Consider the following 24,500-nt stretch of genomic DNA (forward strand, 5'->3'; position numbering starts at 1 on the left):
AGTCATGTGAATGAGCCATTTGGATGGCCAGCCTGGCTGAACCCCCAGATGACAGCAGCCCAGCCAACGCTGGCCGCAGGAGAGACCCCAATGAGAACCACCCAGCAGAGCCTTTCCCAGCTTTCTAATCTCCAAATTCCTGAGCAAAGGAAAATGGTCGTTGGTTTACACAACTAAGTTCTTGGGTAAGTTGCTACAGTAATAGTGATGTGATCAGAATAATTACGGGCTGCGGGTTGTTATAACGGCAGGGGATTGAAGGGAAGGGAGACGCTAGAGGTCAAGCCTGTATCAGGCAGTCCTGAAATCAGCTGTAAGTCAGAATCTCTTGGTGGGAGTTTGTGCAGTCTCTGACTCAATGTCTTAGATGAGCCCAGGAATCTCTATTTTTAAAATAATCTCCTGTAAAAAATTTAAAACTATTTTTATCACAATAGTGATAGATGCCCAGTACAAAAGGATATAAATCTTACCCCCCAACCGTGTGACTCCCTCTTTTTTAAAAAAAATTTTCCTGCGTATTTGTTTCTTCAGGTGAAATCAGGATCATTTTGCCATGTTCCTCCCAAATCCTGTTGGTGTTTTGATTGAGATGATATTAAATGCATAGGTTAATTTATGGAGAAATAAAATCTTTTCAATACTGAGTCTTTTCATCCAAGAACGCAGTATGTCTTTCAGCTTTTTTCAGATGTTCTTATATGTCCCTTGGTAGCGCTTTACCATGTCCATCAGCTAGGTCTTGCCTATCTCTGGTAAAGTTTACTGTAGGCAGTTTATCTTTAAGCTGATATTGTAAATGGGATCTACTACTTCTATTTTATTTTTAATTGATATTTTCATATAGGAAAGCTATTGATTTTTTCATGTTAAGTTTGCAGTCAACCACTAGCTGAATTCTCTCATTTCTGATAGTTTTTCAATTGATTCCCTGGTGTTTTTCAGATACATATCATCCGCAGATAATTTGGCCTCACACTTTCCAAACTGTATACCTCATTTCTTTCCCTTGCTAATTGCATTGGCCAGTGCTTCTAAAATAATGTTAAATAACAATGGCACAGTGGACATACATGTTTACTAACATGATTTTGGTTTACAATTTGGGAAATCCGTACCAATGGAATCTGATAGAAGTAATGTCCAGATCAGCATTGGGGAACCACTGACATATCATCTTCATCCGTTTATTTCTTCTGTCTGGAAGTATATTGCTATTTCCATGCTACAGAATATGAGGGAACATGAGGTCCGTAAAATTTCCTAAGATTCTGTGAGCCAGGCTGGACCCCCTCGTTATTGATGGGGAAGGGTGTGGTAACTCCTTGTATAGTCTTTGGTTATAGCCCTAGTCACTTGTGCTTTAGGCTGTTTAAGATTGACTTCTCCCACCTGGGAACCATCCTTATCACTCCATCCTGTGCTTGGCACAAAGGAGACTCTCAGATGAAGGACATCTGTCTCTTACCCTTCACTTCTTCCTGTCTCTCTGACTAGAGAAATCAGGTTCTTGAGATTCCTATCCGCCTTCTCCTGTCACCTTCCTTGAGTGGTGTTTAGGGAGCTCACAGATCTGACCAGCCTGTCTCCACGGGAGATGGTACGCAGTGCACAAGATTATCAAATGACCCAGATGTTCCAAGTCATCATAGCAGCGCAGTTTTTCAGGAAAGGATAAACCAAGCCAGAGGTGGTTGAAAATGTATTTATTTTTCTTCAAATGATCTTTTTTTCAAGCAATAAATAAAAACTGACATGTTGACTTTTCTAAAAAACAAAACCAAACAAAAAATCCCCTAGACTATATACATCCTACAGAAATACAAGCATATCAAATGTAGAAATGACATCACTCTGAAAGATGGGGCTATTTACAGAAGTTACAAGTATTGCATTGCTCTGTCTTGAAGAAGCCTCTTTCTCCTATGACTCATAAACTCTAAGGAAGGGCAGGGTCCTCTTCAAAGAGGTGGCACTCTCCATCCTTCTCGATAGACAGGGAAACTTTCAGGGAAGAACATCAACATCCAGACACCGTATTTGGTTTCTTAACAACGCTCTGCAGAGCAGCTGGCTTTCGAGGGGCCTGAAAGGGCACCTCGTTCAGGAGGTCACGTGGCCCCTGAGCTCCTGACGGAAGCCATCTTGTCCCTCAGCAGAGCTGAGGGGACCGGCCACGAGACCACGCTGAACTAGTGACAAACCCCTGGCTGTGGTTTCTGCCAGACAAGCCAGCTCTGTGTTATCAAGACCCAGCCTCCAAAAGCACCTGGCCATCCAGAAAGTAGCTTCCCAAACTTGGTTACACACGCAAAGCACTTGGGGAGCTTTGAAACCTACTGATGCCTGGGTCCCTCCTCCAGAAATCCTGCTGTACTTGGTCTGGGATCGCCTGCTAGCAGGGTTTCAAAGCTCCCCAGCTGAGGCTGACGGGCAGCCAGGGCGAACCCCCACTTTACCAACTAAAGGCTTGGCGGCCACTCCAATCTCACAGCCCCTTCCCCTCACATTTGAATCACCCGTCCCACCTCCCTCTGCCCATCTTCCCGCGGATTCTACATTTTTTCTCATGGCTTCCCAACCTTTTGGATAACTCTCTGGAATCGGGCTAGGATGGGTACCTGAGGAAAATGGTCTCAGGAGGCCACGACTGAGGCTGGGAGCTCCCGGCCACCGGCTCATGGGTGGCTTCAGCCGAATACTGCTCGGGGGAAGCTCCACAAACACACTTGGGTCACACAGAGATGCCGGGAGGGAACCGGCAGCATTCTCCAGTCTCTACAGAAGATCCAGAGTGCCTACGGGCTTTGTCAACAGCACAGTTGATCTTCGGTGTAAGTGGCAATGCTTTCCAGCCATGACAGATATTTCGCGTCACCAGAAATCACTCCATGGAAGAGACACCTATTGAAACCCACTGGCCATTTGGACAGACCCTGCGGTGCTGTCTTCATTATAGCTATTCCAAGTCATCAAAGAGGCTTCTGATGGGGGAATAGTGACCCCAAATCCCTGTTTCCAATCAAGCCAATTTCCTATTTGATTTCTAAGAGTTTTGGGGTTGTTATTGAGTACAAAGAAAATGGTTTTATAAATAGTGGTCTGACACTGTGACAGAAGACTTGAATTGGAAAGCAGGGAGAAGACCTGTCTGGGGCGGGTCCTGGGCTCCGACCGTGTGGTTGGGATCCAGTCTGGGAAAGCAGGATACACAAGTTTTGGCCAATGTACACTCATTTTGTAAAAAGCTACTTTCCCTCCTCTCTCAAGCAGTCCCTCCTGCGGGCCTATCTGCTTGTGGGAACCCACACTTTTTCAGACAGGGCTTGGGAAAGGCAGGGCAAATGATGCCAACACAGGTTCATGTTTATGGAAGGAAATGTAAGGAACCCGGTCCTGTCTGGGATGTGGGGATGAGAAGGAGCCTTCCAACACTATTCCAACCTTGAGGCTTGAAGTTATTTATGGGTGAGCAAGAATGTGCATCACTTAGACCCTCAGAGGGCTAAAAAGAACCCAAAAAACAAAACCAAAAAGCATGCTCTTGCTTCTAGACAAGTTTGGAATTACCTCTAACCTGGCACTGGGTAACAACACTGTTCCACGATCCTACAAATTAAATAACACGTGGTTTGTTCCGTCCTCCCTCCCCCCAAGCCCAACCCACCTCCTTCTTTCTCCAAAAGCCATTCCTCCATTTGGAAAGGGCCCTGAAAATGGCAGTATCCCAAGAAAGGATTGTAAGATGGCACTCAAGCGCCCTGGATGCCTGTCACAGAAGCCAAGAAGCCAGCTCCCCCCCAGAGTCTGCCCGACTCCTCACTCACTCTCTCTTGCTGTCCTAGACTTCCACGGGACCTGAAATGGGGTGTCCACTCCCTTCTTTTTATTCACCTATTCACTTTAAAAATATTCACCGACACCACGAATTTAAAGAACGCAAGAATTTGTTGGTGTACTTCATTCCAAGCAAACCCCCTAAAATTAAAAACTCTGATTTACGCAAAAGAGAAAAAAGATGGTGCTTCCACTTCCAAAAGGATCCATTTCGGGTCTATCTCTCTTAGCTGGGTTCCCCTATGGCCTTGCCAAATGATTCACTGCAGGAAAAGCTGAATTGCGCCCAATTTTTTTTTAGGAGCACCTTATATGATATGGCATTTATCACAGATGATATACAAGTTCTCAGGCAGGTCTACGAGAAAAATGCTTCCACCGCCAAACTGAGTTATTGATCACCAGAAACGGTTGCATTGTTGTGGTTTCAAATCGCTTCAGTGGCCCATGTGCCCAAGAACCAAGTGCGCTCCGCGCTCCGTATTCGCGGATGCAGTATGCGCGGATGCAGTATCCGCGGATGCAAGAATCAGCGGATTTACGCATCCACGGATTTGGGTATCCGCGATGGACGGAAGGGGTGCTGGAACCAATCCCCGGCGGATACCGAGGGAGGCTGTAATGAAAAAGTAGTCCCTTCCTTTCTTCCTCCTCCCACCCCACCCTGCCCCCTTCTCAGCGGTAACAAACGCAAGCTGATCATCATGCTAACTTGTACACACCACTTACTTCCTAACTGCTTTGACGTCTGCATGCTATTGTGCTCTGCTGATCCACATTAACATAAATATATTCTAAATTCACCATCACTAGACTCTCTGTACTTACATACTCTGAGGAAATTCTTAATAAATACTTTTATTTATTATTAAGCATAATTATTCACCTGTTGGTGGTGACTTAGAAAGGAAAACCATGTCCTAAAAGACTTCTTTAAAAAAAAAAAAAAAAAAAATTCTGTAACTACAACAATAAAAGGACCGAGCACACAGAACCAGGCACTTCAGGCAAACTTGTTTTTATCTTGTCCCTTTCCCTCCCCTCCCTCCCTTCCCCTCCCCCTCAATAAAACTGGGTGGGCACATTTGCCAGGATCTGTGGGTTTCCTAACTTCAAGCCTTACTGCTGAAAAAAATGAGGTAAGAAATTCTTATCTGAAAAGTAAAACTGACGCACAAACCAAAACCCAGGTCTTCCCTGCCCGCTGAGGAAGACATTATTGCTCTAAGTTGGAGTGTTGTGTTTGTTTGCGTTAAATATGTTTTCGAAGTCCTTATTGCCATTCTAGCTGGCCCCACGGTTGGCCAAAGAGAGATGGATGGAAGGAGCTCTGTCGCCCCCTGCGGGCCAGTCCCGACCTGCTGCCCGCACAGGGCGCCACCCAACCCGGGCTGAGAGCCGACGGGTGCAGGGGTGGGAGGATCCGAGAGGCTCTAACAGCTGGGGGAGGTGGTGATGGGGCTGTGCAGATAGGGCAGGCTGCTGGGCGCCGGGTGCCCCCCGACGGAGACCGGGAAGCTGAAGACGAACTGCGACGTCGGGGTGGGAGTGGCCTTGCCCCGCTCGCGCAGCGGCCCCGACGGGCTGGCGGCCTCCACCGCGCAGGACGTGGCCAGCACCTGCGACTCGAACTGCAGCAGCTGCCCCATGAAGCTGAAGTTGGGCGAGATGATGCTCCGCCGCTGCTTCACGAACTCGAAGGCCTCCTCGAGCCTCACGCGCTTCTTCATCATCAGGTAGGCCAGGCAGATGGTGGCCGAGCGCGAGATGCCGGCCTGGCAGTGCACCAGCACGCGCCCGCGGCAGTCCTTCACCGCATCTGGGGCAGAGAGCGGCGTGCCGTTAGCGGCGCCCAGGTCCCCATCCTTCCCGGAAGGCGGCTGCAGGCGGCCTCAGCCGGGACGAGGGTGCGGGGAGGACTGGAGAAGAGGGGGCCCTGCGGCTGAACCCCTGAAGGAACAGCGCTTCCCAGGCTGAGGCCGCGCAGGGAGGAAACCCACGGGGGAGGGCCTCTAGAGTGCCACCCCTGCTAGGGTATTTCGGAGAATTCAGCAAACAAATGTACTACGCTGAAGAAATACGCCTGCTGAAGCTGGTGCAATCCCGGCACACACGGCAGGGTTTTCATTTGCAGGAACAAAAACAATGACCCAATTCTCCCTATGTCTCCCTCCCCATCCCCAGAGTCTTATCCTCTGGCACCTGGGGACGTCCAAGGAAAAGGTTCTTGGCTCTGTAAGCTAACAGCACCTGCTGTTTGCATAAGTCCGTCATCCTATCCAGGGCCTGCACAACACCCCACGGGCAAGCCTTCCTACTGAGGAAGAGGGGAAGCAGGCAACCCCCCCGGATATGGCCCTTCCTAAGTCCCTCCTTCCACACACCAGTTACACGTGGTTCCCTCTTCCCTCCCATCCTCCCTCGCCAGACTTGGGCCCAGCACCCTGGCCTGGGAGGACCCAGCACCCTGGCCAGAGCCAGCCTACCGATGTACTCGATGGCCTCCATGAACCAGGAGCTGATGTCGGCCTTGTGGTTGTCCTCTACCGGGATGCACTTGTACTGATAGTGTCCTTCGAAGTGGTTCGGGCAGTCAGAGGAGACATTCAACAAGGCTGTGATCCCCAGGGCGTCCAGCATGTCTCGCCGGGCTGCGTGATAGGCGCTGCCGAGGTAGAGGAAGGGAAGGATCTCCACAGGACCCCCCTGCACCAGAAAGGGAAAACAAAGCGCCCCCCCCCCCCACCGGCAAACGTCATAAGTGAAAGGCAACTGGGCAGGGGGCTGGGACATGTGGGGCGGGGAGAGGGAAGCCAGTCTCAGGTGGGCTTTCACGGGCCCTGGGGAGACTGCCCGTGGACCCGGCCCCTCCAGGTTTCCCGTGTGCTGCTCGGGCCCCGGGAGGGAGCGATGGGCTCTGGCCTTTCTGCTCTGCTCTGCTCTGGGCCCCACCCGATGGTTCAGGCAGCCCACTTCCCCCGTGACGAATGAAGCTGGCCGTGCCCCACTGTTTGTGACGTGAAGAGCTTACACCCGCTACCACTGAGCTACGCGGCTTAGGCACTTATTTGGTTGGATACGCCTTCACTTGGCAGATGAAAAGCAGACACCATGTCAACCTCACAGACAAGAGGAGGCATCCTGGCAAAATGAGGTAACGTTGGCTTCACTAATGACACTTTTCTGAGTCAGATCAACACAGGTGATCTCGGATTCGGGGAGCAGAGTTGCTGGACCCCATAAATTCACTCCATTTCCATCTAAAGGAAAGGGCTGAAGAGGTGGGCTTGTAAGAAATGTAGTGGCATAAGCTGGTTTTCTTGGGAGAAGGGTTGGTTGATCATTTATGTCCATTTAGCATTTACAATTAACTTGTATGGGGGGCAGACAGCCGAACTGTTGTGAATCGGGGCTGGGGTTTTGGCTTCCTACAGAGCAGCCCACATGCTTCTGGCCGCCTTCCTTGCTTGTCTGCACATAACTCTAGAGGCTAAGTCAGGGACGTATGTGTTTATATTCTTTTCTTAGGTGAGGGTAATAAGAGAGGGAAGGGGAAGACTTCCAAGGAATAGTGGACTCCACCTAACATCACACCCCGATACTCAACACATTCTCCTCAAATTGAGGCACTGCGTCCAAAGCCTTTGACAAGCAGTCCTCTTCGCACCTGGTCGTGCAGTGGGGTGCCGCAGGAGCTGCAGCCCAGGTCCAAGGACTCAGCCGTGCTTGGGGGCACAGAAGGTGGGATGGCTGCCAGGGCCTTGGTTTTGGAACAGAATTCCGGGTACTCGGAGGAAAACCTCTCATAGCCACCTGTAAAGGAGAAAGATATTCAGGTTAATGGGGTCACTGAGCCAGCAGGAAACCACAAAGGACTTGAATCCTACCTAATGGAGGAGAGCTGTTGGGAAGCTGGGGCTGGTTGTACCTATATTTGCCACTGGGTGGCGCTGTGGGCCCAGAGATAATGGCTATGGAGACCTTTTTCCCCGAGATGCGGAGACTACATTCGGCCAAGACTGCATCCTGAAAGCCGGAATGAAAACTTTAGGGACAAGACTTCAGATTGGGATGCAGATACACAAAGGAGGATGTGCAGGGGAGATGAAGAAGGGATAATTTCTTTACAGTGATGACAAAGAAATAGGGAATAGCCACTGGGGGTTTCCATGAGCACTAAGGCAGCCTTCAGCTGGCCCCTGGGCCCTACAAAAATGTCTGTCATCCCCCAACTCCAGCCCTTCTTTTAGAGAGGTTCTCCAATGTGGGAGAGAATAAAAAACTATTACCCTGGCACCGGCCCTTCTGGATCTCAGCAACAGAACAGATGCCAATCACACGGCCCCATGAACAGCTGTTCCATGGACATGGGGCCAAAATGAGAGCAAACGGGCTTAAATCTAAATAAATCCCTCTTGCTACATACAGGTTTGGGGCAAGGGAGGATTTCCTGACCTGAGAGTTGCTAAGCCCTGTAATGGTTCTCTGTGGGGTCGTCTTCCGGGGAAGGGAGGTCGTTTAAGTAAAAAGAAATAAACGGCCAACTTCTCTGGAATAGTGTTAGTGCCATTGAGGAAAGGGCCGGCTGGGTGGGCGTGGGCAGAGATGTGGGCAGAGATGCAGGCAGTGAAACACACCAAGAAGAGAGACATTCAGCCTGTATCTGATTTTCTTGTGATCTCTGGGACTTCCCTTTGCGGGAAACTTACCATCTATTGTCAAGGTTTGGCCCTGCTTGTATTTTTATTTTTGCAGTTTCTGTTGGACCAAAAATGGATTATAAATGAATTCAGTAGGGTCTGCGGGTTCTGGAACAACCACTCAACTGATGGTCACGTAGGCAGCTAGCCCGTTACGTCTTTATGACTAAGTGATAGGGTGGGTGCCACTGTTCCCGATCACCACTGTGCAAAGCAATTTTCCAACATGTGACGGTTAGTCAATTACTTGCCCTGAATCCCAACCCTAGAAACTACCGCTTTGGAGAGGAAAGAAAATTATGTTCGCCACATCATTAAGGCTTCCAGAAACAGGGCAGACATTTTTTCCTCTCTGACTGGAGGCCTCCTATTTCCCCCACTCCCTCCCTCAGGCTATAAATGGATATTTCTCTGGTCCCAGGCCCTGGCTCCTGCTGAGTCATAATGACCAGCCTCCCTGGAGGGAAAACCTGCTAGAGGGGCCAGTACTGCCCGCTTCAGAGGTGCTGGTGGCCTCAGTGGATTTCTCGTCACAGGAGCGGCCTCCCTCCCGTTATCACCCCCATCTGTCCCCTTTCCCTATAAAGCTGTAAACATCACTGCCCCAAATGCGGTGTGTGCGGGAAGAAGAGCCAGCAAGTGCCTTTAGCTAAAGTCCCTGTGATGGGCCCCTGGGATGGGAAACTTCGGGAGATGCTGCCCTTTGGAGAAAGCGGAAGGAGAAATGGGTCACTCAACAAACGGAGGTTGATCATCTATAGGAAAAGCCATCACTTGTTATTCTAGAGACTTCTACAGGATTTGAAATTTTTTAAGTAAGATGATCCGTGTCTTTATTACATACTTTGAGCTAGTAAAATACATTTTTTTCAAAGAGATGCAAGGCATGAGTGGTGCCCTCCAAAAGCTCATCACCTAGACAGGCAGGCCAACAGTCACAGGAGGGCCAGGGCCCAGCTCCAAGGTCACAGAGGAAGAGCAGCCCTGAGGGCAGCAGGAGCCGAGGAACCTCAGAGTGGTGGAAAGAATATTCTCACTGCTGAGAAGGTACAGGACAGGGCACCAGACTGAAGTCCTGAAAGAGCCTCGCCTCTGCAGTCAGACTCACAGGTCTGGGTTGAATGCCAGCCCGGTGAATCATCGGCTGTGCAGCCTGGGGCCGTCACTGAACCTCTCTGAGCCTCTTCCTCATCTGTAAAATGTGATGAAGCTTCCAGGCCAGGAGTCTCCTGTGAGGACTGACCGGAACAGCCAGTGCTCTGCACCGGGCCTCGGGGAGAAGCTCAATGAAGGTTTTCTTTTTTGGTACCTACAGGTGACTTCAGCTTTACTGGCAACTTCTCAGACCCTGGACAGCTTTCTCCTCCTGGGCTTTACTTATTTTTTCCAGTAGGCATCTTGAGAGCTGGTAGTTAAGACAGCAGCAGAACAGGTACTGGGCACTCCCTGAGCCCTGAGTGCCCTGCCCAGTCAGGGACATCTGCTACCTCCCAGGGTCAACCATCAATCAATCCGGGGCGGGGAGGGCCCAGCAGAACCCTTGGAGGCCTCCGAGCCTGCGGCTGACCCTGCGGGTGTGGTGTGCAGGGCAGGGCGCAGGTGGCCCAGAGGCCAGACCCGGCCTGAGGGGGGCTGTCTGTCGCCACCCCCAGGCTGCTCATAACAGGACAGAGAGACAGCAACGGTCAGGAAAAGGCACCATTACAACAAAGTGGAAAAACGATTACTGAAAAGTCCGTTCCCTCTGGGGGGTTTTCAAAGAACAGGCAGAAAGGAACTAAGTGAAGAAGCAGATTTGTTCAAGGGACAGGAACAAGGTGAGGGCTGCATCCCTCGGTGGCAGCAGTGGAAAGGTTTTCCCTCCTGAGCCGTTGCTAGCTTTGGGGGCGGTCTGTGGCTGGTAGTTACGAGGAGCATCTCCTTCTGGGGCCGAGGTGCTGCACTCAGGCCAGGCCCTCGGATGAGTTGAACGTGCCCTGGTGGGCCCGGAGCTCGCAGGCGAGGCGGTGCAGACACAGGAGTGCAGGTCAGGGACCATTCAGGCCATACCCCCCAAGGCCACAGGCCAGGAAGCCACCTCCAGGTATCCCATGCGTGTTAATAAAAATGATAGACCCTCTTAAAAGGAAGTGTTCATTATGTGTCAGGCTCTTCCCACACAGGTATCCAACCAGTAGCCCTAGAGGAAGGCGTGACAAGCCCCAGTTTTACAGAAGAGGAAACGGAGGTGCGGGGCAGCCCCCAGGTAAGGGCGGGACCGGCATTCAGCCCACAGAAGGGGCCTGAAAGCCACTTTGAACCTGGCCGTCAGGAGCCCACCCTGCTGCTTGCCCACCGCTGCCTCCCTGGTGGGCCTTCTCTAGGGGGCTTGCCTGCTGGTTTCATCACACGAAGAAAGAGTTTTCACGCAGAAACAGAAAGGATGTGAACAGAGCACTGCTGACACTTCACCAAACTGCTTCTTTCCGGTGCCTTTCTAACTCCAGGTGGTCATGGAGGAGTCGTGACCAGCGTTTTTCTATTTAATGAAACAGAATAGAAGCTACTTGAATGCACTGCATTTACAGGGGGTATAATTTCATGGCACTCTGCTTTCAGAGTGATGGTCCCCGTCACAGGGACTTCAGCTAAAGGCACTTGCTGGCTCTTCTTCCCCCACACACCGCCTTTACTCCAGCCCGAGTGTGGCATTAGCCCCGTCAGGGTAGGGCTACAGACACCTGGCCAGGTGATGAGCTACTGGAGGGTACCACTCAGGTCTTAACATCTCTTGGAAAAAAATGTATTTTAAGAGCTCAAGTTACGTAGTAAGCACACGGATCATTTCACTTAAAAAAAAATTTCACATCATCTCGAAGTATATAGAGTAGCCCTATACTGGGTCATGGCAGAAATGAAACTGAATTTCTTAGAGTGGGTGGGATTGAAGAAGACTGCTCCCAGCCCTCTCTCCTCAGTGCCTCCCTTCCCAGCCCACATCTGTGCAGGTACCAGAGCCTCGGCCCTTTCAGTAAGAGCTAGATTTAGATCTCCAAGTTTTATCCAAAACTCATGAGAGGGAAAGCTTATTGCCACTGTAGACCCGGCGGGGAGCGCTCTACCCCGTGACCCCTGCAGATGTGCAGGGTGGACAAAGCAGACAGATGTGGACGCGTCCCAGCTCTGACTGTGGAAGCCCAGCCAACACATTCCCTCTAAGTCCTGTTTTCCACCCTCAAAATGTTAGGATTCCAGACGATATCATCTCTAAGTTCCAACATTCTGTGATCCTGAATGTCCACAAACTACTTATTTGCAAACTACAAACTGACAGCAGGTGCCTCAAGACCTGTATTTCCAACTTCTGAACACATTTTCACAGCACATACGCCAATGAATTCCCACCTGGTTTTCTCCTACGTCCTATTGCATGTAATTCTGTAACAGACGTGCTGACTAATTTTGACCTGTTTTTCTCATGTTCTTATTTAATAATATACCTTCTAGTCTTAAAGCTCTCATTTTCTCAACTTCATTTTAAAATTTGAGAGTCTTGGGGGGCGCGGGGGAGAAAGGACTGTAATTTTCCACTTGATTCCCTTGAGGAATAACTACATCTACAGTTCCATTCTGTGTTCTTTTCATCTTCTCACACAGAAACTTTAGCTTTGAAAACTGGCTGGCCTCCTGCTCATGCAGGGGTGGGAGAGAATGTGTGAGAAAGTCCTCGGGAAAGGGCAGGCTGGCGTAGTGCTGGTCGTCTCACCATAATAGGACTCTTAATGGGGTCTGTGATGGGAAAGACTGTCTCTTGGTGGTGACGATGGTCACGGATCTTAATGTGGCTGCCAGTTTTTCCCCGTGACCCTCTCCACGCTCAGAAGATCACCCGTTCACAGACAGGGCTCATGGCCTCACTCTCTTGGGACAGCTTATCAATACGAGGCAAATGTAGCCCAGCAGGCAAGTCTGGGGACATTCGAAGGTCCTTTGGCTTTGAGAACTTCCCTTGATGTGGGTGTTGACCTAGGAAGCGCCCCTCTAAATGCTGAGCAGCATTTCCAGTTTACCTAAATGGGCTTCTCACCTTGGGGCTCGGTGTCAAGACCTCGGTCCCGGTCCCGGGCCAGTTGGGCTGACACCTGATGCCACACTCGGGCTGGACCTTGTTTGCAGCCCCTCCCAGTCCTTCTGTGCTATTTGCTCCGTTCAGCAAGCCGCCTTCCGCTGAGAGTCTACATTTCTTCCTCTCAAACTTCCTCTTTGTTAGATGGGAACTGCCTCCCAGCAAGGAAACCAGCTATCTGGTTTCAGATGTTCTGATTTTTTCAAGGAATTTCTTGGCTCTTTAAAAAGGCCACCCTTTCTCCTCTCTGAGTTCTCTGTGCAGCCCACCTTGGTGGGGACAGCCCACCTTTCCTGTAAGCATCCAGGACAAGCCCAAGGGAGCTGTGATAGGCTTACGGACAATCAGGTTGTCACTCTCAATTTACACCTACACCCTGTCTTTAGCTGCTTTTGTTGGTTGGAAACATCCAGTTCAAATGATGCAAACAGTAGTGAGTTTGCTTCATTCCTTACAATTCTTTAAGGCCTTATACTAGGGGTTAGGAATTACCTTTAAGGCCTACTTTTTTTTTTTTTTGGTAATTCTAACAATTTTTGGCTGTCATGGGCATTGTGTCCTGTTTGCAAGGAGAAAAGCCAGTCCTTTTGCCTTTGGGTGAAAGAGGTGTTCAACCTTAGCATCCCCCAGGACTCTGCTGTTTGATGCCACTGACCTCCTGGAAATGAGGATGGGCAGGGCAAATGGACACAGAGCAAGAAAAGACAGAAGACAGTCACCCGAACCCCACCCATAGCATTCATTATGGGCCTTGGTGGCTGTTTTCACAGGAAGCATAATGTCAGGTCTGTATGATCAGGCCTGGGGACTACTGGGTAGGTGACTTCCAACCTGGAAGGAGAAGCTGGAGTATTTAGTTGATCTTCCCAGTTTCTCAAAACAGCTCCAGGACAGCTTTTAAATCAGAACTTGAATAAGAACTGACAAAGGTCATGGGCTGAGATGAATTTCAGATAGAAGGGAAATAAGATAATGTGTTTATACCTGACATCTTCTGCATAACAGACTGATTTATTTGGAGAATGTGGGAGGTAAAGGAAGACTTAAGTTAGGGTAAGAAAATGCTCTTTTTGTCTTTCTCTATTGACCCAGGGCGGGTGGGGTGGGAGCGGTTGTCTAAAACCCTATTCCAAGGATCTATGAGGAGCGAGAAGGGGATTTCAAAGGAGATGTGTACTGTAATAAAATCTGAAAAGCTAAACTTTCTAAACTGTCCCTAAAAATGTCTTACAGGATTTTAAATAAAATGAGCTTAAAAAAAACGTTTATCCCAATGGGAAGCTTTTACTAGCCAAAAGACCAGAAAATGTAGTGATTTGGGTTACTGCTTTTAGCAAACCTTGGGTAATATTAGGAAATGTAAAGGCCAGATAGTATTTCATTGATAGTAAGTAAAGTTTACTCTTAACTATGAATTCTTGCCTGTGGTATTATTAACTGCCTGCAATGAGTAATCAACTTTCTGCCCTTCAAAGTGGCAGAAATAGGAAAATCGGCTTTTAAAAATGCAATTAATTGGTAGAATTAGATAGCCTGTGGCCAGGAAGGGTAATAGAACTTCTGAAAATGCCCAGCTGTTTTTACTGTCCCTCCAGGACGGCAGACACCAACAATCAGTCTTCCACTGGCTTAATGTCTGACCACTTTTATTCCACACCCACCACTGCACATGAAATGAGACGCCCAGGAAGGCCCATTGGCTGCAAAATAAAGGAACAACTCCGGTGGGAAAAAATTTACCCAACCCCTAATCAATTAAGGCATTTACGAAAGATCATCTAAGGGGCTTGTCTCCCCCTGTTTCCCCTTAGTTCCCCGCCCCCAGCTCCCCCCGCCCATGAGCCCACATTTTCTGCCGTTCCACTTCTCCAAGGAATGGGAGTGCAGGAGGCACGGCTGTCCTCCCCCAGAGGCACGTTCCCGCAGCGCTGGGGGAGAAGACCACGCCCATTTCCTTCTGCCCTCACTAGGGATGCCTTTTCAGTAGCAGGCAAGGAGAAGAAAGAGGACCTGTGTGGAGACCGCCTCTGCTTAGCACATAAATGAAAATCAGCCAAGTTGAATAGAATAGGACCCAGTTAACCTCAAAGATGTTCTACCACCACTGCAGAACGAGCTGGAAGGAGCCCCCCCGCGCCCAAACTCTGTGAATTTTAGGCTGCTGCTTCCAAAGGCAGGCTCCCTTTGCCTAGACAAACCCAGCTGAACCTCTCCTGGCGGCTCCCGGGGGGCCTGTTCCCGGAGAGAGAGAAGTTCGGTCCAGGCCTAGACACTTCCCGGCTCAGAGGATGCGGACTTTGAGAGGCAGCGGGCCGTCCTCCCTGCCCGCATCAGGTCAGACAACAGGAGGCAGTGCAGGCCTCGGGAGGAAACAGCCCTTAAAACACGCCTTTTCCGTGGGCCAGGCACCTCGCCAACCGCCAGGGGACTGTCGTTTTACCCAGAGGCTGCCCGTCCAACGCAGCCTTCACATTAGCATCTGCCTTGCGCCGGGCGGCCGGTCCGCAGGGTGGCTCTCGGTACGGGTCTGGCTTCGGGCTCTCCCGGCGGGATTCGGGGGAACCAGGGAGGTGCCGCGAGCCCGAGGCGAAAGCCTTAAAAATCCGTCTCTCTCCCCGGGAGCGGGGCCTAAGTGTCTGCGCGCCCGGAAACCCTAGGACGGTCCTCTCCGGATTTCTTCCAGGAAGAAAAACAAAACAGAACGAACCCAGACTCCACGTGCGTCTGCCCTACCTCGAGAAGGGTCCTGGGTTCAGGGGCCGCGCAGGCAGGCGCGCGATCGGGCTCCAAATCAGGAGCGATCCAGGACAGCGCGGCACGGAGAACACCCCGGCCAGCCCCTGCCACTCGAAGGGACTTTGGTCCCATAGACATTTCTCTCCTCGTCCCCACGAGCGCCGGCACGCCGGCACCATGTAAGGGAGTGCAGGCGGCGTGCATCAACAGCCCGGACCCCACCCCGGCGCTCTACCCGGTCCGGGGCCGCGTGGTTGCCGGCACAGCTCGGCGCCAGGGCAGGCGGGGGCCCCGGGCCCCCTGCGCCCAGCTCGCCGGGCTTAGCGGTCCTTCCGGTGCAAGGCCCTTCCTGGCACTTTCTCTTAAAGCGCTGGGAGGAGAAGGGAGGAGCGTTTGGTTCAATCTGAGGTGCCAAAGGCCGCCCTCGTAGAGAAAGAAAAATCAGCAAAATCGCCTTAGTAGTTCAACCAAAGGTCAACAGCAGCATTTCCCCAGCAGCTGACAGGTCAAATGGCCAGGAAACAACTGCCGAGAACAAAGTCCCCCGCTGTTCACGGGGGCAAGCCTGGCCCGCCGGCACTGGGCAGTGTTGTGCTTTTTGGCAGGGGCGGCGGGGAGAGGTTTCCGCCGCGCCTCCCGCCCCATCTCCCTTCCTCTCCGGTGAGCGGGTCTGGAGAGGGCAGGGCAGGAGGGAGGGGGGCCAGGGGCGCCGACAGGGAAAGGGGCGGCTCTTTGATGGCCCGGGTCCGAAACGCCTCTCGGCTTCGGAGGCCAAGACCCGCCGCGGGCGAAGGAACGCGCGGAATGCGGCGCGGGAGGAAGGGGCGCTGCGCGGCAGGGGCCCCAAGCAACCCGCCAGCCCCCCGCCGCCCGACACGGCCGGCAGGTGCGGTCTGCGCCCCCGTCCCTCCAGGTACGTGGGTAGCCCTCGGCCCTTTCGGGGTTTCCGACTTGCACATTTGACAAGACCTCCCCTCCCCAAGAGTTTCGCACTTAAGCGCGCGCCGCCATCTGAGAGTCGAGTCTGAACAAAAGGTCGCACTTGTCGCAGTTTAAGAGGCCCCGTCCCGCCTTGCGTTTCCCCAAATACTCAGACCTCCCGCCTCCCGCTCCGGAGCCTGGGGATAGCCCGAGGCGGGAGGGGTTGGCGACCCTCCCGGTGGAGCTCGGAGTTGGGCAGCAGGGGAGGAGAGAACAGATCGCTCCACATCAGGCCCGCAAGCCGACTTCGTTTTTGCGTTTACGAAGGGCTGGTTTCCAGCCGGACCCGCAGGGCCCATCCCATCCCCGCGCTCACCCTCCTTCACCCCCTGCCCCATGTCTCGGGATCTCTGGGTCGGACTCAGTGCGGGGCCCTGACACGCCAAACCGACAGGCCTAACCTGTCCCCCCACCTCCCTCACCGTGGCACTTGGGAGCGCTTCCCTGGACTCGAAGGTGGGCAACGCAGCTGAGTCGCTTCGCCCGCAAGACCAGACCGTTAGTGGCTGTAAACAATCGCAGAATCGCCAGGAAGGGTCCGGAATTTCAGGTGACGGAGCCCTCACCGTCTCTGAGGACCTCAGGAGCTCGCGCTTGCACACAAACGCACAGAATCCTTGCACACCACGCGCACACACCAGTACGCACAAAGGAGTGCGCGGCGGGGATCCCGCAGCCACGAGTCCCTCCAGGCACTTCTTCTCCTGCCCACTAAGGCTCAGGCCGCGGAGCCCCGCCGCATCGACCCTCCAGCTCGCGCCCGCCGCCGGCGTTTACCTTTGAGCAGGCAGATGTCGGTGCGCTCGGCGTTGCGTCGCAGCGCCTGCACCACCAGTGACACGGTGCTGTCCTCGCGGAGGCTCTCGGCGCGCGGGCTGCGCTCGTCGTAGACGATGACGGCTGAGTAGAGGCCGGAGCGCAGGCGGGCGCGGACCTCCTCCTCCGCGGGCAGGATCTGCTCCAGGCTCACCGAGCCCTTGGCCCGCCGCCGCACGATGGTGTTGCAGCGCACGTTGACCGAGCCTCGGATGTAGCCGGCGCTGTGCGCCAGGAACGGTCGGCAGTCCAGCAGCAGGCACTTGCCGCCGCTCAGTAGCCCCAGGGCGCCGTGGCTGCCGCTGCCGCTGCCGCTGCCGCCCGCGCCGCCACCGTTCTCGTCCCGGTTCATCAACCTTTTGAGCACGCTGCAGTCCATCTCCCGCAGCTCCTCCACCGTCACCATGGTCGCCAGGAACCGCGGCTGCTGGGCACGCGAGGAGGCGAAGGACGCCCGGGCCAGCTGGGCTGCGGGAAGGGGCGAGCGGGGGCTAAGGAAGCGCGCGGGCAGACGTGGCCGCAAACTTGGCCCTTAGGGGCTCCCACGGCCGAACCTCTTCTCCCCGGTCCCCTTCCTCCCGCAGCCTCGCAGTTACATAGCAGTCCGAGCGGCCTCGGGCGCCAGGCAGCACGGTGCCAAGGGGGAGGTGGCGGTGGAGGGGAGTGTGTTTACGGGAGAGGACCAAGGGCTCCTTTCCGTTGTCGCCTCTATTGTATTTTGCCCGTTGTGCTGCTCCGGCCGCCGTTCCCCGCGAACTGCTGGAGCTCCGCGGTCTGCCCCAGCCAGAGTTTCCTCTCCTCGGCTTATAGATTTATTAATGCTCCTCTGCTCTCCCCCGGGAGGGGGCAGATTCATTACTACCTCGCGAGGCCCCGCCTCTTTCCATTCTAGGTTGCGAGCCCTGCTCCGCCCCCCGCGCTCGCTCCCCGCCCCCTCGCGACTCCCCTCGCCCCGCCGGTCCCACCCCCTCCGCCCGCCCGGGCGCGTGAATGGAGTACCGGCCGCTCGCGCCCAGTCACGGGGACGCGACGTCACAAAGAGCGGAGTAAACAGGGAGCGCGGCTCTCGCCGCCAGGCCCATTCATAAAACCAAGACCTAGAGGATGAGGGAGGAGGCCTCCGACCCGCGGGAGAGCCGCAGCGCCCGGACTTCGTGAATGGAGCTTGCCGGCGCCTCTCCCCGGCCTCCGCGGCCCGCGTCCAGCCCGACCCGAGTCGCCGTGCAGCCATCGCACCCCGCCGCGGTGGTGGCGGCGGCGACCGGGGGAAAACAAAGTCGCCAGCCGAGAAGCCGGCCTAGCGGAGGCCTGGGCTCGGTTTCGAGGTTTCATCCCTCTTCACCTCCGTGCTTCCCCCTTACCAGCCTCGCAGGTGTCCCCCACGTACCCTAGTGGACTGGGGAACCCTGCACCGCAGCCCAGCCGGCCCGGCCCTCCTCGCCCCAGGCTTACGGAGTGCGTTCGGCCCGCCAGCCGTTTTTTCTCTTGCGATTCCTCAGCCATGAGCTTCTGCCTTAGCCTGATCGATTTTCATCTTAAACCATTAAATCAGCTTTATAGCTTCCCGAGGAACGTGGGCAAACCCCAACCCAGACGATGAAAGAGAAAACCCTCCCGCCCCAAAGCCCAGTTAATAGGAGTGAGGTGTTGAGTCTGCTGCTTTACGACCCGGAGGGAGGCATTAATTGAATCCGGAATGTTGTTCCCAAGAAGGAAGGCGGGAGTGCCACTCCCTTCCACGCTTCCTAAAGATGTTTATTTAACCCTGGTGCGGGGAAAAAACCCCGACGTTTTCGGCTTTTGGAAAAGTCCTCACCCCATCTTGTACTCGTGTGAATTGTCTTCTCAGGAAATGACAATTAGGGTCCACATTTGGTGCGAAGTTAGACCCAGGGAAATTGACGCGTCAAGGATTTAATATGCTCCAGGGCCGATTCAGGTTTCTTTGCCCTGCTCTTTCCAGGTCAATTCGCATTTTTCCCGCCCCCGTTTTTACTTATGCATTTCGTTTCCCAGAGGCCGCTTTTGGCAGGGGGTGTGTGCGCGCCGCGGTGGGGACACGACAGAAGCCAAAAAGTATTCGCCCATCTTGCCAAATCTTGTTAGTGAGAATTAACCAGCGAGCGGGGAATTACAAGACTCGCTCCGGGCCTTGGTGGCAGCGGGGTCGAGTCTTCCACTCTGGGTCTGCAGAGGCAACAAGGGCCGCTGAACCCGCGGGGTCCCTCCCTCCCCTGAGTCGGCCTTCCGCTCCGCCTTTGTTCCCCGCGGAGCGGCTCTCCGGAGATGTCACCTCCGGCCTCCAGGGCCACCCCTCCACTCCCCAGCCCGGCCTCGGCGGCGGCCTCCACTTCCGAAACCTACGACCCGCGCTCCCCTCCCGCTGCGCCCGCGCTCCCGGGCCCCCGGCCCAAGCTGAGTGCGCCGCGAGGAGCGCCGCTCACCCGTGGGGATGCTCCTTTTTACCTCGGGCTCCAAAATGGCTCTGCAATGCACTGATCCCGTCTCTATTTAAAATTTACTATTTTGCTCATCGTGGATTCTTTTCGTGGGGGGGGGCACTAACTTTGCTTAAGGCACTACATTAGGATATTTATTTTGACCACCGACTTTCGGGCTCCCCCTGACATTTTGCACACGAGGCGCGTGCTCACTCTGGTCCCGGGCCTGGAGGAGGCCACCACTGCGGACAGACCGAGGCCGCGGGGCGCTGCGGAGGGGCGGTCAGCGGTCAAAGGCTCGCTGCTTGGCTTCTCCGCTGGGAAGGGGTCTGTACTCCCTCCTAGGGCAAAAGGGGCCTCTGTCCGGTTTCTCACGTGCTGAGGTGGCCGTGAGGCTCCGTGTAAAGACTCACTCTCCCTGGTACACCAGGAGCGCGCCCTTCCCAAGGGGCTCCCACGCCCCGACCGTCCCCGGCTTTCCCGGGCCGCTCTTGGGCAGCCAGGCCCGCTTCCGGGAAAACGCCGTTGCCTTTCCAAGGGCTTGAACTGGACATCTCGTGTAAGAGCCTCTCAGTCGGAGGCAGGTCCGGGCCAACTGCGCACGTGTCGCAGGAGCTGGGAGACGTCCCCCTGCCGCACCCGCCGGGCTCTGCTAGCCTTTGTCTCCCCAGCGCTGGGGGCGCCTGCCCGCCCGCCTGACCCCCGCCCGGCGCTCACGTGGCCCGTAAATAACAGTCAAATCCGGGGGGGGGGAGGAAAATGCCCACGGAACAAAGACTTGCTTTCTGCACCTGACAGTAATCCACGGTCGAAGCCCGTAAATCCCGCAGGCAATGCACAAGGAAGGGGGCGTGGGCGGGCGCGTGTGAGCGTGTGTCCACGTGTGCGCGCCCGCGCCTGCGCTCCCGCTCTCTGGAGGGGAGCCGGAGCTCCCACTTCACGTAGTTAAGCCGAGAGCCGCTTGCGTTACGAACGCGAATGCCTCATTTTTGAAGAAGACTGGGAAAAAAAATCCTCCGCCTTCAAGTTAGGAATTAGCTTTCCTAACTAATTAGCTTTCCTAATTAGTTGTGTGAATTTCAGCCAACGAGATTTAAATTTCGTATTTATCCGGGTCCTCTGTAAGCACCCTAGATAATTGTTTTAATTTTAATTTTTGGTATTGTAAGTATGGGGGCCGTTTGCTACACAGTTAAATGAATACAATGTGAGGGCTACCCGATACCGGCTATAGAGGTGATAAAACTTGTCTCCATTGAGTATGCGGGGGGGGGGGGGGGGGGGCTTAATCAGTTTACACAGGAACCTCGTGAAACAGCTTGTCAATAAGTAGATCTTGGAGAAAACAAAGGCATTTAGAAGGAAAACATTGAATGTCATTTCAAAGTTAATTTAATTAAGGAAGGCATAGCTGCAGGAGTTGAGATGGGATTACCCAAGGAGAGAGATTTTATTTATATTCAGCAGGAAACCTACTTTAAACATTCACTGTGACATGTAAATCCAGCTTCTCTTTCATCAGACAGTCCTCAGACAGACCTTATTAGTCACTGTCAGGCCTGGCAAAACCCTTGTTCTTGTTTAAGAACACATTTCCAGCTAGGAAGTTGTGTGATCTGGGAATTTAAAGCCCAGAGTAGGATCCCCAGAGAGGACTGTGGCTTCTATTCTGGTTTTGATGCCAACCTCTGACTCACTGCCCTGTTCCCAAGTGCCTGAATAAAACTTGCCTGAAAAATCATTAATGAATTAATCTAGGTGATGATGGAAAGAAAGGTTCTGTGGATTCCTCTTTCCTGAGTAGAGAGGGCGCCTTGCTTATTACTCTCAACTGGAACAAGAATTGTCCTTTTTGCATGGAGCTGTTGGCTAGGTTTCTTAGATCAGCTGACTGGGGAGCTTCCCCCCATGGTGGGAATGCTCAAAAGAACTGAGAGGCTCTCTCATGCTCCTCAAGGTAAGAAGTCTGTATATACTGTGTGTTTTTGGCAACAGGTATAGATGGAAATGAGGAATGTCTGTCTTTCCCTGCCCACCGCTGCTCATCAAGTCAGGACTCAAAAGCAATGGAAACTCTTCAGTGTTGAGAATGAACATCACCAAACAACCTCAGAAACATAACCTGAAGGCTTTTTTAGTCCTGACTTTGTCATAGATTTGTTCCATAGCCTCCATTTATTTTTCTATCCACGATACTGTAGTATTTGCTGATGATTTAAAGTGCTAGGTTTCTAATCCAGGGACTCTGCAGAAAGGTTTAATATGTTGCCTCATTCAGTACTTTATTTTGAAAATGATTCAGTCTAGGCTATGCCAGCATCTAGCTTAGTGATCCTGGGCAAGACAATCTCCCTGGGTCTGTTTCTTCACCTGCAAAATGAAGAGTTTGGGCAGGATGATTTGTCGGATCTAGTTCATTTCCAGCCCTGTGTGATTCTGAGCAGGAGAGCTCTCTGCCAGCCTGAAACAACCACCACCGCTCCCTCCTCAAAGCTAGGCACACTGAAATGCCACAATGTGTGCAGAACAGTCTCTGCTTCCTTTCTGTCCCGCTTTTGCTCAAGGAGAGCAAAGTTCGTAGCTTTATGTTTAGTCTAGTGCTAATGTCCCAAGCCTCTTGACAAAACTTCTTCAAGTTTTTAAAATCAAAATTTGGAAACAAATACTCCAAATAGGAGATAAAAATCAGCTCAGAGTTTTGGGGGTGGGGGTCATTCTAGCTGTGAATATTTTCATATCCAGTTATTCAACAAACATGTCAAACTCAGTGGGGGAAACTTGTCTGAAACACTGTGCCTTCAAAGAGTTTATAATCTAGTTGGTCTAGTTAGGGCGTGATTGTCATTGTAGGTTACTGCAGGGCAGTCTAATCAATGTCTTTAGGGAAGAACAAACAAAATGCCAGGGAGATTCAGACAAGGAAGGGATTGAAATGCGTTGTGGGATCCTTAGGGAAGAAAAAGGCCATTGTGAATAAAATGAATTTCATCTACTTAAATGTTATCCTTGATTTCTCTTGGTCCTTTTTTTTTTTTTTTTTTTTAGCTTTCATCCCACCTCTGACATTCATTCTGTCCTTGTGCCTTGTATCTTTTCCTTTCATTTGTTAACTTCACTCTTCCCCAGTGGGTTTCCCTGCTAAAAATAGATGAGCACTTGGTCTGAAGCTGCAAGGGAGCCAAGATGAGGCAAAGGCTCTGTTGAAAATCTATGCAATGGGACTTCCCTGGTGGTCCAGTGGTAAAGAATCCACCTTGCAATGCAGGGGACTCGGGTTCAGTCCCTGGTCACGATACTAGGGTCCCACGTGCCGTGGGCTACTGAGTGCGCGCCTCAACTAGAGCCCGCACCACAACTACAGAGCCCACGTGCCCGTGGAGCCTGCACGCCACAACTAGAGAGAAGCCCGTGAACTGCAACGAAAGATCCCACATGCCTCAAAGAAGATCCCGCGTGCCACAACTAAGACCTGACGCAGCCAAAAGTAAATAAAATAAATAAATAAATATAATAAAATATACTATCTTAAAAAAAAAGAAAGAAAGAAAAAGAAAATCTATGCTGTGGTCAGTGAGCCGACCTAGATGTGAGATGACGCAAGTGTGGGCCTGACTCTAACTTTCATTGTCATCTTCAGCAAATCAGTTTTCTATACCTTAATTTTACCATCTGTAAAAGTAGGGAAAATAATGCACTTATTTTCTTTTCTCAGGACAACAAAATACCTAAATCACCTTTCCAAGGATCCTGCTCTGAAATTCTTGTCCAAAGCAAACATTGGCATAAGTGGTCAGAAAAGATTTGGGGAATTGTGAGATTATTTGTATTTACATATAAATATATATAATTTTTAAATTCTTACCTAGAAGTAAACATTAAATCACATTTATTTATGTATTTTCTAAATCTTTTTTTACGGAAAGCAATAAAACAACCAGAAATTAAGACTATCACAGGAAATCTGGGACTTTGTGCCATTATTTCTTCATTGGTTAAACAGTAAAGGAAACAAAGTTATGGAAGACCCCTGTCATGCCGCCTGTTTGATACCACAACCCCAGGTCATCATCATCCACTGATGTCTCCATATACATTCTGCAGAGGGTCCTGGACACAGTGCTTCCTGCCCAATAATATAATATAGAGAGTGTGTGTCCTGCCTTTCAGATGGTTTAACTATACTTTGCTTCTACCTCTTGGCCTTACTGAGTTCTTTTTGTGTAATGGTTGGTTAATTCTCATCATAACTGTACAGGAGAGGACAAAAATCTTCCCTCTACCCTCTTAGGTTTGTTAGTTGGGGCCTGAAAATTAAACTGACAAAGCCAGGTTAACAGGAGAAAAAGCATACAATTTTAATTGATATTAATATCTCTTTTTTTTTTTACATGTACAGGGGCTTCATAGAAAAAAGAGAAACCCAAAGAAGTGGATAGACTTGGAGGCTTATATGCCATTTTAATAAAGAGCAATAAATTGTAGAGAAGCAATTAGACAAAGAAAAGGGGGTTTGGGCTTCTAGGGCTGATGAATGATGAGAAAGTGACTAGGAAATATATGGGGGAAACTAATGGTAGATAGGGGCTATTTAGTGAGGACTTATTTGTGCAGACTCAGCTGGGTGCCATTTCTGTCTCTGGTGATAAGGGTCATTCTCCTCTTCCTGGTACAGGAGAAGGAGGCACCGGCACAGGGGAAATTCATGCCCTGCTTTTAGACAGATGAGAAGGGGGGCAGAGAGCTCTTTTCACATCGGTTTCTCAGTTGCCTTTAACTGACAATAATCCTTATGCCAACGTGGCATGTTTGGGGGTGGCATATTCTGATCCCCTTCATAACCATCTTGAAGCTTGACCAAATGCTGGGCAGGGCAAAGAGAGGTGC

At 51.9% G+C, this 24,500-nt stretch overlaps 1 protein-coding gene across 1 annotated transcript; it reads right to left on the reverse strand.

The window, feature by feature from the left end:
* Nucleotides 1-1,729: 1,729 nt before the first annotated feature.
* Nucleotides 1,730-18,052, reverse strand: DUSP4 (dual specificity phosphatase 4). The gene is made up of 4 exons (XM_061177175.1): nt 17,137-18,052; nt 7,505-7,650; nt 6,324-6,543; nt 1,730-5,656 (listed from the first exon to the last, which is right to left on the reverse strand). The coding sequence occupies exons 1-4, from the start codon at nt 17,579-17,581 to the stop codon at nt 5,271-5,273; spliced, it is 1,197 nt and encodes a 398-aa protein (XP_061033158.1). The 5' UTR covers nt 17,582-18,052; the 3' UTR covers nt 1,730-5,270.
* Nucleotides 18,053-24,500: the final 6,448 nt, after the last annotated feature.

This window comes from Eubalaena glacialis, chromosome 20 (assembly GCF_028564815.1).
Source record: "Eubalaena glacialis isolate mEubGla1 chromosome 20, mEubGla1.1.hap2.+ XY, whole genome shotgun sequence".
In the NCBI taxonomy this organism is placed as follows: domain Eukaryota; kingdom Metazoa; phylum Chordata; class Mammalia; order Artiodactyla; family Balaenidae; genus Eubalaena; species Eubalaena glacialis.